The following is a 12,853-nucleotide window of genomic DNA, read 5'->3' as shown; positions in this document are numbered from 1 at the left end:
AAAAAAAATAAAAAAAAAAAAAAAAAAAAAACCCAAAAGTTAATCAACCATGATCAAAAGTTCAAGTAGATATTTTAATTTGTTGAAAACATTACATTTGCATCATCTTTATTTTTCTTTTATAGATGGATGAAAACTAGGAAAGTTATCAGGATTGAGCTAGCATTGCCTATATCTAAAAGTTAAATAGAATAGAAATGCAAATCGATGGTTTCACTAAAATTGTGGCTTTAAAAAACAAGAAGTTTGCTGATACAAATCCGAACCTGATATCGACGCCCCCATTATGATCATATTTGGTGATATTTTCTTTAACCCATTCTTGGGCATGTTTGTAATCTGAAGAAATTGATGCCAACTTATCGTTCGGAATTCCAACGATGACTGAAAAACCTGACCCGGACAAGGCTTTCATGGTGGAAGGCTCTGCGTCGAAAAGCTTCACTTTCTTGATCCCATTGTCCTTGAGCATCTTTACAACATTGTTGGGATCCAAAGGGTGCGACGCCATTCCTCCCCAGTTGACACCTAAACCTTGAGCCTCATCGGTCAAGTTCACCAACATCAGGGAAACAACATATGTTAAAAGAAGTAAGACTCGAACCATGGCTTCAGCAACTCAGTTTTGGAGCGCTGCCGAGAAGAAATGCGCCGGAAACCAAACAGCTGGAAGTGTTATAATAGCTAGGGCTACTAGCTAGGATTGTGTATGAGCAGTTTGATCAAGTTGTGGAATATTGTAAATGGTGGCAATGGATTTTGATTAGTGCCACAGATGAAGGACCTCACACTTTGACGAGAAGGTGATCATCTAATTTTAGCAAGTAGAGATGGACGGTAGCTCTAGGGATAAGCAACGGAATTGTAGTGGAAATATAGGGTGTGAAAATTTTCTCATATTCCGGTAAAACATGTTCTAGATTTTTCAACGATCTTGGGAACTGACCTCAAAGTTAGAGTCTAAAATTTAGGTGGTTTGCATGAAAGGCATATATAGGAAAAAATTGTTGTCTGTTCGGATGTTTCTTTCTTGGAAGTTAAGCTTCAACCTTCATTGTTTTCAGTTTTCCCCTTCTTTTTTTGACTGTGATAGAGAAATTATACGAGCCAAATTGGAGAAGAAAGAATGTGACAGAAACTGTGCATGGGAAGAAGAAATGAAAGAAACAGAATGTTTCCCTTTTCAGTCCTGTATATTTTCTCCCTCATTTCTTCTTCAACCCTCTCTCGTCTTTCAGTAGTTTAACTGAATGATCAAAATATAATGTTGCAATATTAAGCGTCCCGTAATTGATTAATATCATCAACTTGAACTTAAGTAATTAATTTTTCTTTTATACATGAACATTATCAACCATGCGGACAGATATGCATGATGTATGAAATACTCAAAATCCTGCAAGAGAAGACTGACCATAATGTTCTGTATATACAGAAAGAAACTGCTTTAGATAATATTATCCAATTTCAACGAGTATATATGGATCAATAATTTGTATATATGGCTAGCTAGGCTATGCATTTTCTTACATTAATATGAAGAAGCTCATGAGCAACAAGAGTCCTGTAGAAAGACTCAATGCAACCAAATCTGTAGCACTACTTTCTATCTGTAACGGAAATAAACAATCTCCTTTTGAAGGATCTTGTGTTACCTTTGTTCCCATCCCATTAAAATTACACGCCTCCACGCTTTGGTTCCTCGATTGGTAGAATGAGTTGAAAGCGTAAGAGACTTGGTCACTGGGTTCAAGAAAACTGCATGAGCTACTATTTTTAATGCTTGTGCAATCCGCATTACTGCAAGCATAGTCCTTTTCTTTCATTGCCTTACTCAAGTTTCTCACATCACTGTTTAGTACACACCATTGTTTGTCCAGCATTTCCACCCCTTTCACTGGCTTGAGCATTTGGTTTTGCCCCTTTCCGCTGATGTCCATCGGAAACTTAGGCTGTCCGTCGTAACGAAAGATGCCCCAATGACGCTCAAAGTCCCCGGGGGCAATACTTTTGGAGTTCTCATCAAAAAGACCGAAGAGGTACACTTCTACGCTTCCTTTTCGAAGAGGGCTTCCTTGCCCTTTTGCTAGCTTCTTGAAGAGGCCGTCATAAAACTTCTGTGCCAATTTGACGTTGGCATCCCTGCCACCATCTGTAGGCCATCCGACTTCTCCGATTATAATCTCCAAGTCCGAATAACCTTCCTTTTTCAATGCATAGTGAGCTGTATCCAGATTTGCATCAAACACATTGTCGTAGTGGATGTTGCCATCATCAACCCCCTTTCCACCACCATCAAAGAAAGCAAATTCCCTAGGAAAATCAGTGTTTTGGGACAAACTAAGGAAGGGGTATATGTTGACAAGAAATGGAGACTTGGCTTGCTTCAGGAGTCCTAGAATCTGCACCATACTATCCCTAATGTTCTGTCGGAATTCACCATCCGTTGGCTTGTCTGATTTCGAATGATACACATCCGCATTGAAGGGAGTGGTGACTTTGATTTTCGATCCAACTTCCTGGCTACTATCATACAAGGCCTTCTGAATGTTTTTCATAGCCGGATAAGTAGTCTTAACATAACTCCCATTGTAACTTGACAAGAATGGCTCGTTTCCAACAGCCACATATCTGTAAAATCAAGTTCAAACAGCACGCAAAAATCAAGTCTAGAAATGGTTCTCCAGCTAGACATATAATAGAAATTTGGGAACATGAAGATTAAAAATAATGACATGCCATTGAAACAGTTAATAAACTCATACTTGATAGCGACGCCCCCGTCATACAAATAGCTGGTCACATTGTGCTTCACCCAGGCTTTGGCACTTCCATAATCACTAGCAAGTTCTGACAACTTATCATTGGGGATTCCGACCATAACCTCTAGGCCTGAACCGGCCAACGCGTCCATCATCGATGGCTCTGCATCGAAAAGCTTCACTTTCTTGAAGCCATTTTCCTTAAGCATTGCAACAACTTTTTTGGGAGGCAAAGGGTGTGTCATCATTGAACCCCAGTTAATACCGTAGCCTTGTGCAATGTCGATGGAGACTAACATCATCGACAAGAGCCACACAAGAACCGCGGCTCTAGCCATGATGGGAGCCGGCCGTTCTGATATGGGGGAGAAACTGGAAACAATGGTAGCTAGTTTTGTATTGGCTAGGGCTAAGGGCTAATGTGTTTAGGATTTGGGAGATCATTAAGACTTGGGATGGAAGGAAGTGCTTAATAGAGGTAGGATGGCAGCAATAGGTTCGTGGCTGCAATTAGAAAAACTAATCAAACAATTTTCTAAATTAAACTGAAATTGGAGGTGTAAATATCTTCTTCTGGAACAAGCTATGGTGTTAATTTTTCTCACATTGACTCATCTGTTCCTTTTTTCTAATTCTAGCCTCTTACATTTTTCAAGGATATCTAGCTCTAGGAATGATAGCCTCAAATTTAGGTTCTACAATTTAGGTGATCGTATTAGTTGCAGATATAGAATATTTTGGTGTATTTCACGAAACTCCGTGTGACATGGACATCTCACATCTCCAACATTAAAAGGAACATATGAAAGAGGTTGCAAAGATAATGACTTCTGAGTCACTTTAAAAACTGAATGGTCTATTGAAACAAAAATTTAGACTCAAAATGAGTTCTATTTAGATAGGTTAAAGGTTGATGATTTTGATGAATAGTAACGAAACTTGCATTCTCAAAATCTATAGAGAAAATGGAATTTGAGTCCTATAGATCGAGTTCGGGTAAAGAATCGGGTTGGTTTTTTAATTTTGTTTTCTTGTGTAAAAATATAGCACAAGATAGGAAGGGGATTGAAAGGGCTATAATTGGTATTTTGCCATAATCCTAGTACTGCAGAAGCTATAAGCCTTGCCGGCTCCTGTCATTCGTTTTACACTTGCTGCTTCTTACTCTCTCTATCTCTTCTGTTTATTTTGGTGGTAAAGATCGAACCTTTTCTCATTTTTCCCAATTGCAATGTTGTTAGTAAACTCAAACAATTTCATGGTTTGTTTTTGACAGGTTTTTGTTGGGCAAAGCAAATGGGTCCTCTTACTCTGGCACTCAATTCCGATAGCTTTCCCGGCGCTTCTCCTTCTTCTTCAGGTAAAACCATTCCATTCTCTCTGAATTGTTCAAGTTTTGTGTATGTTTTGTCCGGTGGCTCAAATTACCGAAATGCCCGGCTTCTGAAATTGTTCAAAGTTTCAAGCTTTGGTTAAAACCCATCATGCATTGTGGAAAAGATTGGATTTTTATTTGGTGATTTGGAGATTTTCAGAGCGTTTTCGTCTTAGAATCAGGGACATTCATTTTTTTTGTGTTCGGGTTTTCGTGTTAGATGATTAGTGAGGGAATCATATGCAATAGTTGGTGTGGTCTATTTCAGCGTTATCTTCAGTTGAAGTGGAGTTTATTTGGTTTAGTGAAGAATAGTTGAAGTTGTTTGGCTTTCAGATATTGGAATGATGTGTAGATAGAGATGGCATGCTGTTGCTTGTTTGATTGAACATGTGATGTGGTTATGCAGATGCTTGTGGCAAGAAATTTCTGAATTTGCCTATGGTAAAGCGGAAGGCTTTTGCATCGGTCAGCATGCAGGATGATAAGCCATTTGACTTCTTACGTACTTTATTTGGTACGTGTACTATTGCAATTGAAGTTACATATGTATTGAATGCTTGGTAGCAGTTCACTGTGCATCATTCTTATTAATTTGATTCCTTGAGTTAATGGTCGTATGTAGACTGCTAGTTTATAAAGATTTAAAATTTGTATAAGAGTGTTCTTAATATGCTCGAAAGACCTTGAGTTATAATATATTAAATGAATAAAACTATTTACTTTCCTACTTTGTTTGTGATTTAGCTTCTCTGGTGAATTTTGCAGAGGGTGTTATAGCAGGAGGCACTGCTGGTGTTGTTGTTGAAACTGCTTTATATCCCATTGATACTATAAAGACAAGGTTGCAGGCAGGTTATCTATGCAGATAAATTAACTTGTGTGTTTAGTTAGAAACTGTTATCTCTTAGCCCCTGTCTCTTCAATTCTCTTAGTTAGAAACGTTTTTTGAGTATTATTTTTTACTTTTATCTTCTTCTCTTTTTCCAAATGCAGGCAGCTCGTGGTGGAGGGAAAATAGTCTTGAAGGGACTTTATTCTGGATTGGCCGGAAATATTGCTGGTGTATTACCGTATGTATCTTCTGAGTACTTGATTCAATATTAAGTAGAAGTCTAGGACCTTGTTTATCTTAATTATACAGACATGGGTTGTTGATAATATGTCCAGAAATGACTCATTAGCCTCATTTTGTTTCAGATAAGTTTTACTAGTTTGTTGATTATCTAAAAGTCACCGGAACAAATAGCTTCTTGGTCTTGAGTTGGGCACACTCATTTTGTGTCTCATTAAGTTTCTGATTACAAACTTGTGGATTGCTTGAATTCCAATTCTCAATATACTTAAGCAGGTCTTAACAATTTATACCAGCTACTTTAACATGCTTTTAATTTCAGAAACTGCTCTCCTTTTATTTTATTTTATCTTTTTTAATTTTTTTTTTTTTTTGTTTCAGTTTTCATGAAGATCTTTTAGTTCATTCAGTTTAGTATTCTCTTTAGGACCATGGTTTGCTCTCATGTGATCTGGGCTTCAAAACCCTCTCACATTACCTACCTAGCTATTTGCTAGAGTTTCCTGCCTCTTGAAGATTGTAGGGTTCGGCAAGAGGCCCCAGTTTTGAACCTGGTTCTGTGAACATGTTTGCAGGATTTCTGGGTATCAAAGAAGGATAAAAGTATTAACTTCATTTTCATTCATTTGATTTTCCAATTGGTTTCTTTTGAAAATAAAATAAAATTTTGCCTACACTGGTATGCTAAACTGCTATGTTGAACTTTTCTGTTGTCCAGTTTGGGGCGACTGTTTTACGTGTCTAGTTGCCATGCTCTTCATGGTCTTGTTGTCTATCATGCTTTCCAAACATTTTTAATAGGGTGTTGATTTTTCTTTTGTCGAATAAAGGATGTTGAATTGTGCATTTGTGTTTCCAACTGCTGGGTGCTTTCATTTGGGTATAGTTATATGAGTTCAACTAGTTATACTTGTTTTTAGCTATTAAAAACCAGGTTTTTGTGTAAAGCAATTTAATTTATGTTTGATAATTATTCATTTGTGTACAGGGCTTCTGCAATTTTTGTTGGAGTATATGAACCTACGAAGCAGAAATTGTTAAAGATGTTTCCTGAAAATCTAAGTGCTTTAGCTCATTTCGTAAGTGAATCTTGTCTGTTCATTTCCTTACATGTTATGTCTTCTCTATAGGTATATGATGATTGAGTGGTTTGAGAAGATTATTGAGCTTGTTGTTTGAAGTTTGAAGGTTTTCAACAGCACAAATAGTGATGCTGTCAGCCTCAGGATGCTTGTTCATCACACCATCTAAACCACAAAAACATTTCGATGCATGCTTCCTGGGATTATTTTTCTTGTCATTTCACATTATGTGAAGTACTGGTTTATCATCTACGTTAATTAAAACACTCTGTTTTCTTGTCTTCAGTGGAAATCCCTTAGGTCATTGTTTGACTCTTATGCTGAAAATTTGGCATTGTAAACTTCTTTTCTGAATCAAACTTTGTTTTTCTAACTTTATGTAGACTGCGGGGGCATGTGGAGGCATTGCTGCTTCACTCATTCGTGTTCCAACAGAGGTAGAGTAGTTTATAGTACTCACTGCCTGCCTAAATTTGCCTCACCTCATGACCTTCACTCTTTATTACGTTTAGGTTGTAAAGCAAAGGATGCAAACGGGGCAATTCACATCCGCCTCTGCTGCTGTTCGCCTTATTGCTGCTAAGGAGGGCTTCAAGGGACTCTATGCGGTAGGTATTCCCACTGTGGATACAAATCATACTAGTTCATACTTGGTTCCCCTATTTCCTTTATATAAAGAAACAAATTACTTCTCTATTGTGTTTCTTAAGTTATTATCAATATATTAACTCTCCTTATCCTTTTTGAGATGCTAGGGATATGGATCATTTTTATTGCGAGATTTGCCATTTGATGCAATTCAATTTTGTCTATATGAGCAGCTTCGGATAGGTTATAAAGTCGCGGTAAGCTCCTCCTTTTTGCAATTATAGGATGCCTTGTAATGTTTGGATTTATAGCCTTGATGCATGAACTGATGACTATGGTGTTGATGCTTCTGTAGCACCAACGTTATCAACCATGTTCATAATGGACGAAATCTAGGATCTCTTTCTTCGTGTGATAAATAAGACAAGTTTCTTTTGGTTGAAACCTTATCCAAAAAATTAGGATATGTAGGTCAGAGGTCACTTTCTCTTCTGATTAGTATTCCACTCATATCCTATAAAAAAAAAATCATATCCAAAAAATTATTCCTTGCAGTTATTTTCATGATGTCTTTTCTTTTTACATGTTTATTCAGTTATAACATGTCCAGTTTCCTTTGAATTAAGTCAAAATTTGGGGGTTTGAGTCTCTGGCCTCTGTCTGTTTGATTGTGTTGCGTATGTGCAGTTATCTCATTTCTCTATTGTTTTAGTTCACTTTTTAGTTGTATATTTTAGATGGAAGCAATTTTTAGAATGGGTTAAACATGTTGCTACTTAGGCGATGATATCTCAAGATATCCACTAGAGAGCTACAGTTCCAGCTACCAGACATGAGAAATTGCAATTAGGGAACCCCCTCCTGAAACTACATCAGCTCCCCAATCTGCATAAACAGCCAAAAGTGGAAGCGTTAAGTTCTGAAGATACTGAAGATCACATAGAATACTTGCTTGTTTACTTCCAGAGTGGAATTCCCTAAACTCTGAACAAGTAGTCATGAAACATTTCTGCCCTTTCAACTTCCCTTTAAAAATTCCATTGGGAAATATTAGATTTATCTCTTCTAAACCAAAATTACAAGTGGTAGCCGTACCATAGCTATAATCTATGGTTATATAACCAAAACTGTGCATGAAGCGAGACAACATTGCTTCCTCTTGAATGCTTCTATGACATATGAATGCAATGTCTGTATATACACATATATGTTAGAAATCTGTAATGTCTTTGTCTTGATATCTTTCTAGTCTTCTCTTTATATCAGGCAAAGAGAGAGCTCAACGATCCTGAGAATGCTGTAATTGGAGCATTTGCAGGTACTTAGCTTTTGACTCTTCCGTTTTATAGGAAATCAGTGATCATATTATTCTATTTTAAGTCTTGTCAACTCTAGCTCTTTTGGGGTTGGTTGTGGGATCTTCTTTAACATGCATAATCCAGTGCGCGCCTTCATTTTCTCTTGTCTGAGTGCAATTTATAAGTAGTGTAAACTTTGGACTCAGAAGAAAAGGTTTCACACTAGTCCATACCCTCTTACCTTACAAAAAGGGAACAGATTAATGCTCCCAAACAATATTAGGACATTATGCTATATGCATTGAATGTAAGCCATGCATGCCTGCCTAGTATACGTTTGTGCACTATGATTCAGTCAGTAAAATATCTCTACATCAGACACTGATTAACTGATGTTAATAATAGCCGGTATTATTCTTAGCAAATGAGAAACACAACTTCACATATGGAGATGTTCATGGCACATTGATGTAATAACCAAAAGGCCATGTCACGAATGGAGTTTCTTATTATAGGTTATATACATTGATTGACTTGGTACAACTCTCGATATGGAACTCACCCAAATTCAGGGTCCTGTATAGACAAAAGAGGGTGCTAAGGTCTCCGATGTTGAATTTATTCTTTCCTCTTTGCGGCCTGACCACTCAAGCTTCTTCAGCCATGAGTATTCCCACATGGGGTGATATTACTATTATTTGTCACAACATGAGATTCTCTGAAATGGGATTTTATTATTGGTGAGGATGACTACAACTCCTCAGCTCCTCATATTGACATGTAACTCCAGAATGACTTGGCAGATATACAACTTCTGTGTACGATCAAGTAATTCCTACATAAATTATAATAGAGTACGGAAGTTGTATCATACTATCTCTGTGCTCTGAAGGCACCATAAGTTGATCAAATAACAATAGTGCATTTTCGTTCTTATGTACTCTGTGATGAATATGGTAAGTTATGGTGAAAAAAATATACTTTATGTCTTTGGTTCTGAGTTCTAATAGGGTTAGTTTGGTCGGGACGAGTTCATGTCTGTCTGATTGTCTTCATAGTCTTCATAAAAGACTATTGTCATTGGCTTTCTTCATTATCTATCTGTTTGACCTAAAGCAATTCTGATACATTTAATATCAAACTCTTGTAGGTGCATTAACTGGAGCTATAACCACGCCCCTTGATGTGATTAAAACTAGACTAATGGTACAGGTAAGCCCCATCTGCTGTTCTGCATGATATTTATCAGGGGATGTTAGTTCCAAGTAATTTGTGCACCCTGGTGATGAAGCCTGAAATTTATTCCAACAGTCCCATATTATCTTCTGTATAGCATATATATGAGGGGCTGTAAAATTAGGGCCAAATCAAAATTCATAACTAACACTGCCTCCAACTGTTTGCTCTCATTTTTTTTTTTGACTTTTTCCTTTTTTCTTTTTCAAAGGGATCTGCCAACCAGTACAAAGGAATTCTTGACTGTGTTCAGACTATTGTGAGGGAAGAAGGACCTCCTGCTCTTTTGAAGGTATGCATTGACCAGCCTTAATATCCCTTGTCATATAAAATATGATTGCGATGTGTCTCCTTACATCCCCTGGAAAGATCAAAGATTATGCAAAATGATGTGCTTTCAATATTGAGTTTGTTTTTTCTTCAATCCTTGTAACCTGTATTTCTTAGGGAAGTGAAATTGTTTTTCAAGTCATATGCCTTGTTCATCAAGGATCTTGTAGTTACTTTTGCTCCACCTTGCCAATATGCTGACTTGACTTACTTTTGACTATAACATCAATAAGGTGAATGGGGAGTAACATGTGTACTCAGATAACCCACTTCAGGTAATGCCTTGTTGGCAGAGAAATATAAGCTCTTTGCTTGCCAAAAACAGGGGAACTGTATTGGGAACGATGTGACATGATAGCATCTTTGTGGGTAGTGTGGATAGGAGTATTGAATGTATCTTTGAGGGAGCTAGGTGTGAGGTGGGATAATTTGGGACAGGGTTCTGAGATGGGGATTCTGTTTGGACGTCTTTCATAATTCAGGCATTTTTTTGTTTTCGAATTTAGTTCAGTCTTTATAAACAAGTTCATACTTTTAAAAATAATACTTTATTCTCTATCCTTTTCTCACATCAGTCACATTCAGATCCATTAACCCATTCTCACCAATCGTTGCCCAAAACCTTCCGCACAGGCATTCCAAAATTGTTTCAAAAACACCAGACTTGTTTATTTCACTTTTGTCCCTTGTTTTTGCATTCCATTTTTTGTTTAAATCTCCAAGCATGAACACAAGCGTGAGATGGAGGTTGTAATTGTGAAAGAAATGTGAGTAGCCTCTTAAGTTTCATCTCCTTACGGAGCCGTAAAGACTTGTCCTAACTTCAGGAAAAAGAAATGTGACTAGTGGAGTAGTAGTCCTGTGGTTTGTATAGATATGCCTAGACTAACATTGTAACCTTCCGGGGAACTTCTCTCCTTGTATGAAGTCATTACTAATCAGGAAGTTCTCTCATGTTATTACAACTTATTGTATTGATGGTCCCTTCGAGTCATTACTAATCATAGCATGAAGTGATTGTTGTTGGAGGCAATCTAATTGCTGCAAGTTTTGCTTACATATATTTGTACTTCAGGGTATTGGACCAAGAGTGCTGTGGATAGGGATTGGTGGTTCAATCTTTTTTGGTGTTCTCGAGAGAACAAAGCGCTTACTTGCTCAGAGTCGACCAAAAGTTGGTGAAGATACGAAGCAGGATTAACATGTAGATAAACTAATTAAAATTGCTAGCAGTTTGAATTCTTGCCATCGGCTTTGGTAGCCTTTAATCAAGGCATGTCTTTCTTTTTTTTTTTTTTTTTTTTCTTTCTGTACAAAGAGGTTCATTGTCATATAAATTTCTTTTTCTTGCATCTGTTCTTTTTCATTTTCTCTTATTACAATTGATATTTCTCATCTTAACAAAATATATCCATTACTAATAACTGGAGTACTGGACATAGGTTGTCAGAAGCTTAAAACACATTGTCCAACCAAAAGTAAATGTTAAAACAGAAATCGAAAATCCTACAAAGATGGATAAACTGATATCACAAAAATAAATAAAAAAATAAAAAACAAAAATCCTAGAAAGATGAATGAACAACAAAACTAAATCTATGCTCCATTGATTAGGGCGAGGACTTCAGACTCGTTGGGGAGTGCAGGAATGGCTCCCTTCTTTGTAGTGGTAATTGCTCCACATGCATTTGCAAATTTCAGTACTTCCCTCAACCTTTGCTCATTTTCAAGAACAGACTGGTCGTCGACAATCTTTGCAAGCAGAGCACCCACAAATGAATCACCAGCACCAGTAGTATCCACCGCAGTTACACGAAAAGCTTTCACCAAGAGTGACAAGGAGGAGCTTCAAGTTAGAGTGCCAGAGACTCAAGGCAGATTCATCATCAATGTTGGGATTTCCTGTGAGGAACTCAAGCTCAACATCACTGACTTTGATCACTTCTGCCTTGTCCCATATACTCATTATCTGCTCGCGTGCCTCCTCAGCTGAGGGCCACAGTGGTAGCCGGAGGTTAGGGTCGTAGGACAATAAGGCACCTGCTTCTTTGGCAACCTCCATTGCCTTTAGATGAGCCGACCTGCATGGCTCTACGATCAAGCTAATGGATCCATAATGAAACACTAGCTGATTTAATCAGCTCCAAGTTGAGCTCTTCGGGCATGAGCAGCATATCAGCGCTAGGGTTCCTGTAGAACATGAACTCGCGCTCTCCGTCGGCGCGTAGGGTCACAAAGGCCAGAGCGGTGCGTGCACCTTGGTCGAACATGATGCCTTCTCCTGAGACGTTATTCTCCTTCAAGATTCCGGCCAGCATGTGCCCGAACTCGTCGTCACCGAGCTTCCCAACGAAGGAGGCGTTGCCGCCGAGCCGAGAGACAGCAATGGCCACGTTGGCTGGGGCGCCACCGGGGGCATTCAAGAACCCTGGAGCTTCGGCCAGTGAAACACCTGAAACTGTGGGAACGAAGTCAATCAGCATCTCCCCGAAACTGACGATTAGACCCTTGTCATTAGCCATGATCAACAACTACAAACAGAGAAAGAGAAAGAGAAGAGGAGGAGGGTAATAGAGAACAGAGAGTATTAGAGAAGGTTAATTTGGTGGGTATGATGGCAGAGGGGAGGCTAGGTCATGCAGAGTATTTATATAGACTAGAAAGACAGAGGGAGGCAGAATGGCAATCGGATTGGCTAATTCTGATCCTCATTGACAACTAATTCATTTTTCATTCAAATACAACTATCTTTGCCAATCCTACTGGAATTTGTTTCTGCTAGTCCTAGTTTTTGTTGAAAACTAATTCATTTATTAACTGGAGCTATAGCCGCAAATATTAATTTTTGCATGCATGGTACGACAAAAGAATCATTGATTGTGCTGCTTAGAATCATTGACAAAAGTGGTGGCAAGTTCTATTTGAGTTGGTTTTGTTGTTGGACATTTGACCATCTACGTAAAAAGAGTACTGTTCTTCTTTGTAGTTTGTACTAATCTACTAGAAATAGAATTAACCTATATATCTTTGTAATTTTGTGTTTGAACTAAACTAACTTTTTGAGACTCCGAGTACATATAGCACTTGTGGTAAAGGCTGTATTTTGT

The 12,853-nt window shown here is 38.0% G+C and overlaps 3 protein-coding genes and 1 pseudogene across 3 annotated transcripts in view; 1 reads left to right on the top strand and 3 right to left on the bottom strand.

The window, feature by feature from the left end:
- The window catches only part of LOC101305989 (glucan endo-1,3-beta-glucosidase 8-like), a 1,632-nt gene extending 1,025 nt beyond the window's left edge, over nucleotides 1-607 (bottom strand). Inside the window, exon 1 of the mRNA XM_004289209.1 lies at nucleotides 228-607. Within this exon, the coding sequence (XP_004289257.1) occupies nucleotides 228-607 (380 nt within the window). The remainder of the gene's footprint in view (nucleotides 1-227) is intronic.
- Nucleotides 608-1,526: 919 nt separating this feature from the next.
- LOC101305703 (glucan endo-1,3-beta-glucosidase 8-like) lies at nucleotides 1,527-3,151 on the bottom strand. The gene is made up of 2 exons (XM_004289208.1): nucleotides 2,766-3,151; nucleotides 1,527-2,631 (listed from the first exon to the last, which is right to left on the bottom strand). Exons 1-2 carry the CDS (start codon nucleotides 3,098-3,100, stop codon nucleotides 1,527-1,529), a joined length of 1,440 nt encoding a protein of 479 aa, XP_004289256.1. The 5' UTR covers nucleotides 3,101-3,151.
- Nucleotides 3,152-4,058: 907 nt separating this feature from the next.
- On the top strand, nucleotides 4,059-10,947 carry LOC101291463 (S-adenosylmethionine mitochondrial carrier protein-like). The gene is made up of 12 exons (XM_004288055.1): nucleotides 4,059-4,122; nucleotides 4,547-4,654; nucleotides 4,906-4,992; nucleotides 5,138-5,210; nucleotides 6,201-6,291; nucleotides 6,678-6,731; nucleotides 6,807-6,902; nucleotides 7,050-7,139; nucleotides 8,149-8,200; nucleotides 9,331-9,392; nucleotides 9,628-9,708; nucleotides 10,822-10,947. The coding sequence occupies exons 1-12, from the start codon at nucleotides 4,059-4,061 to the stop codon at nucleotides 10,945-10,947; spliced, it is 984 nt and encodes a 327-aa protein (XP_004288103.1).
- A 395-nt stretch (nucleotides 10,948-11,342) lies between these two features.
- On the bottom strand, nucleotides 11,343-12,268 carry LOC101294300 (annotated as a pseudogene).
- Nucleotides 12,269-12,853: the final 585 nt, after the last annotated feature.

Source organism: Fragaria vesca, linkage group LG1 (assembly GCF_000184155.1).
Source record: "Fragaria vesca subsp. vesca linkage group LG1, FraVesHawaii_1.0, whole genome shotgun sequence".
In the NCBI taxonomy this organism is placed as follows: domain Eukaryota; kingdom Viridiplantae; phylum Streptophyta; class Magnoliopsida; order Rosales; family Rosaceae; genus Fragaria; species Fragaria vesca.
The sequence above is the reverse complement of the archived record's forward strand: the minus strand, read 5'-3'. Positions and strand labels throughout refer to the sequence as shown.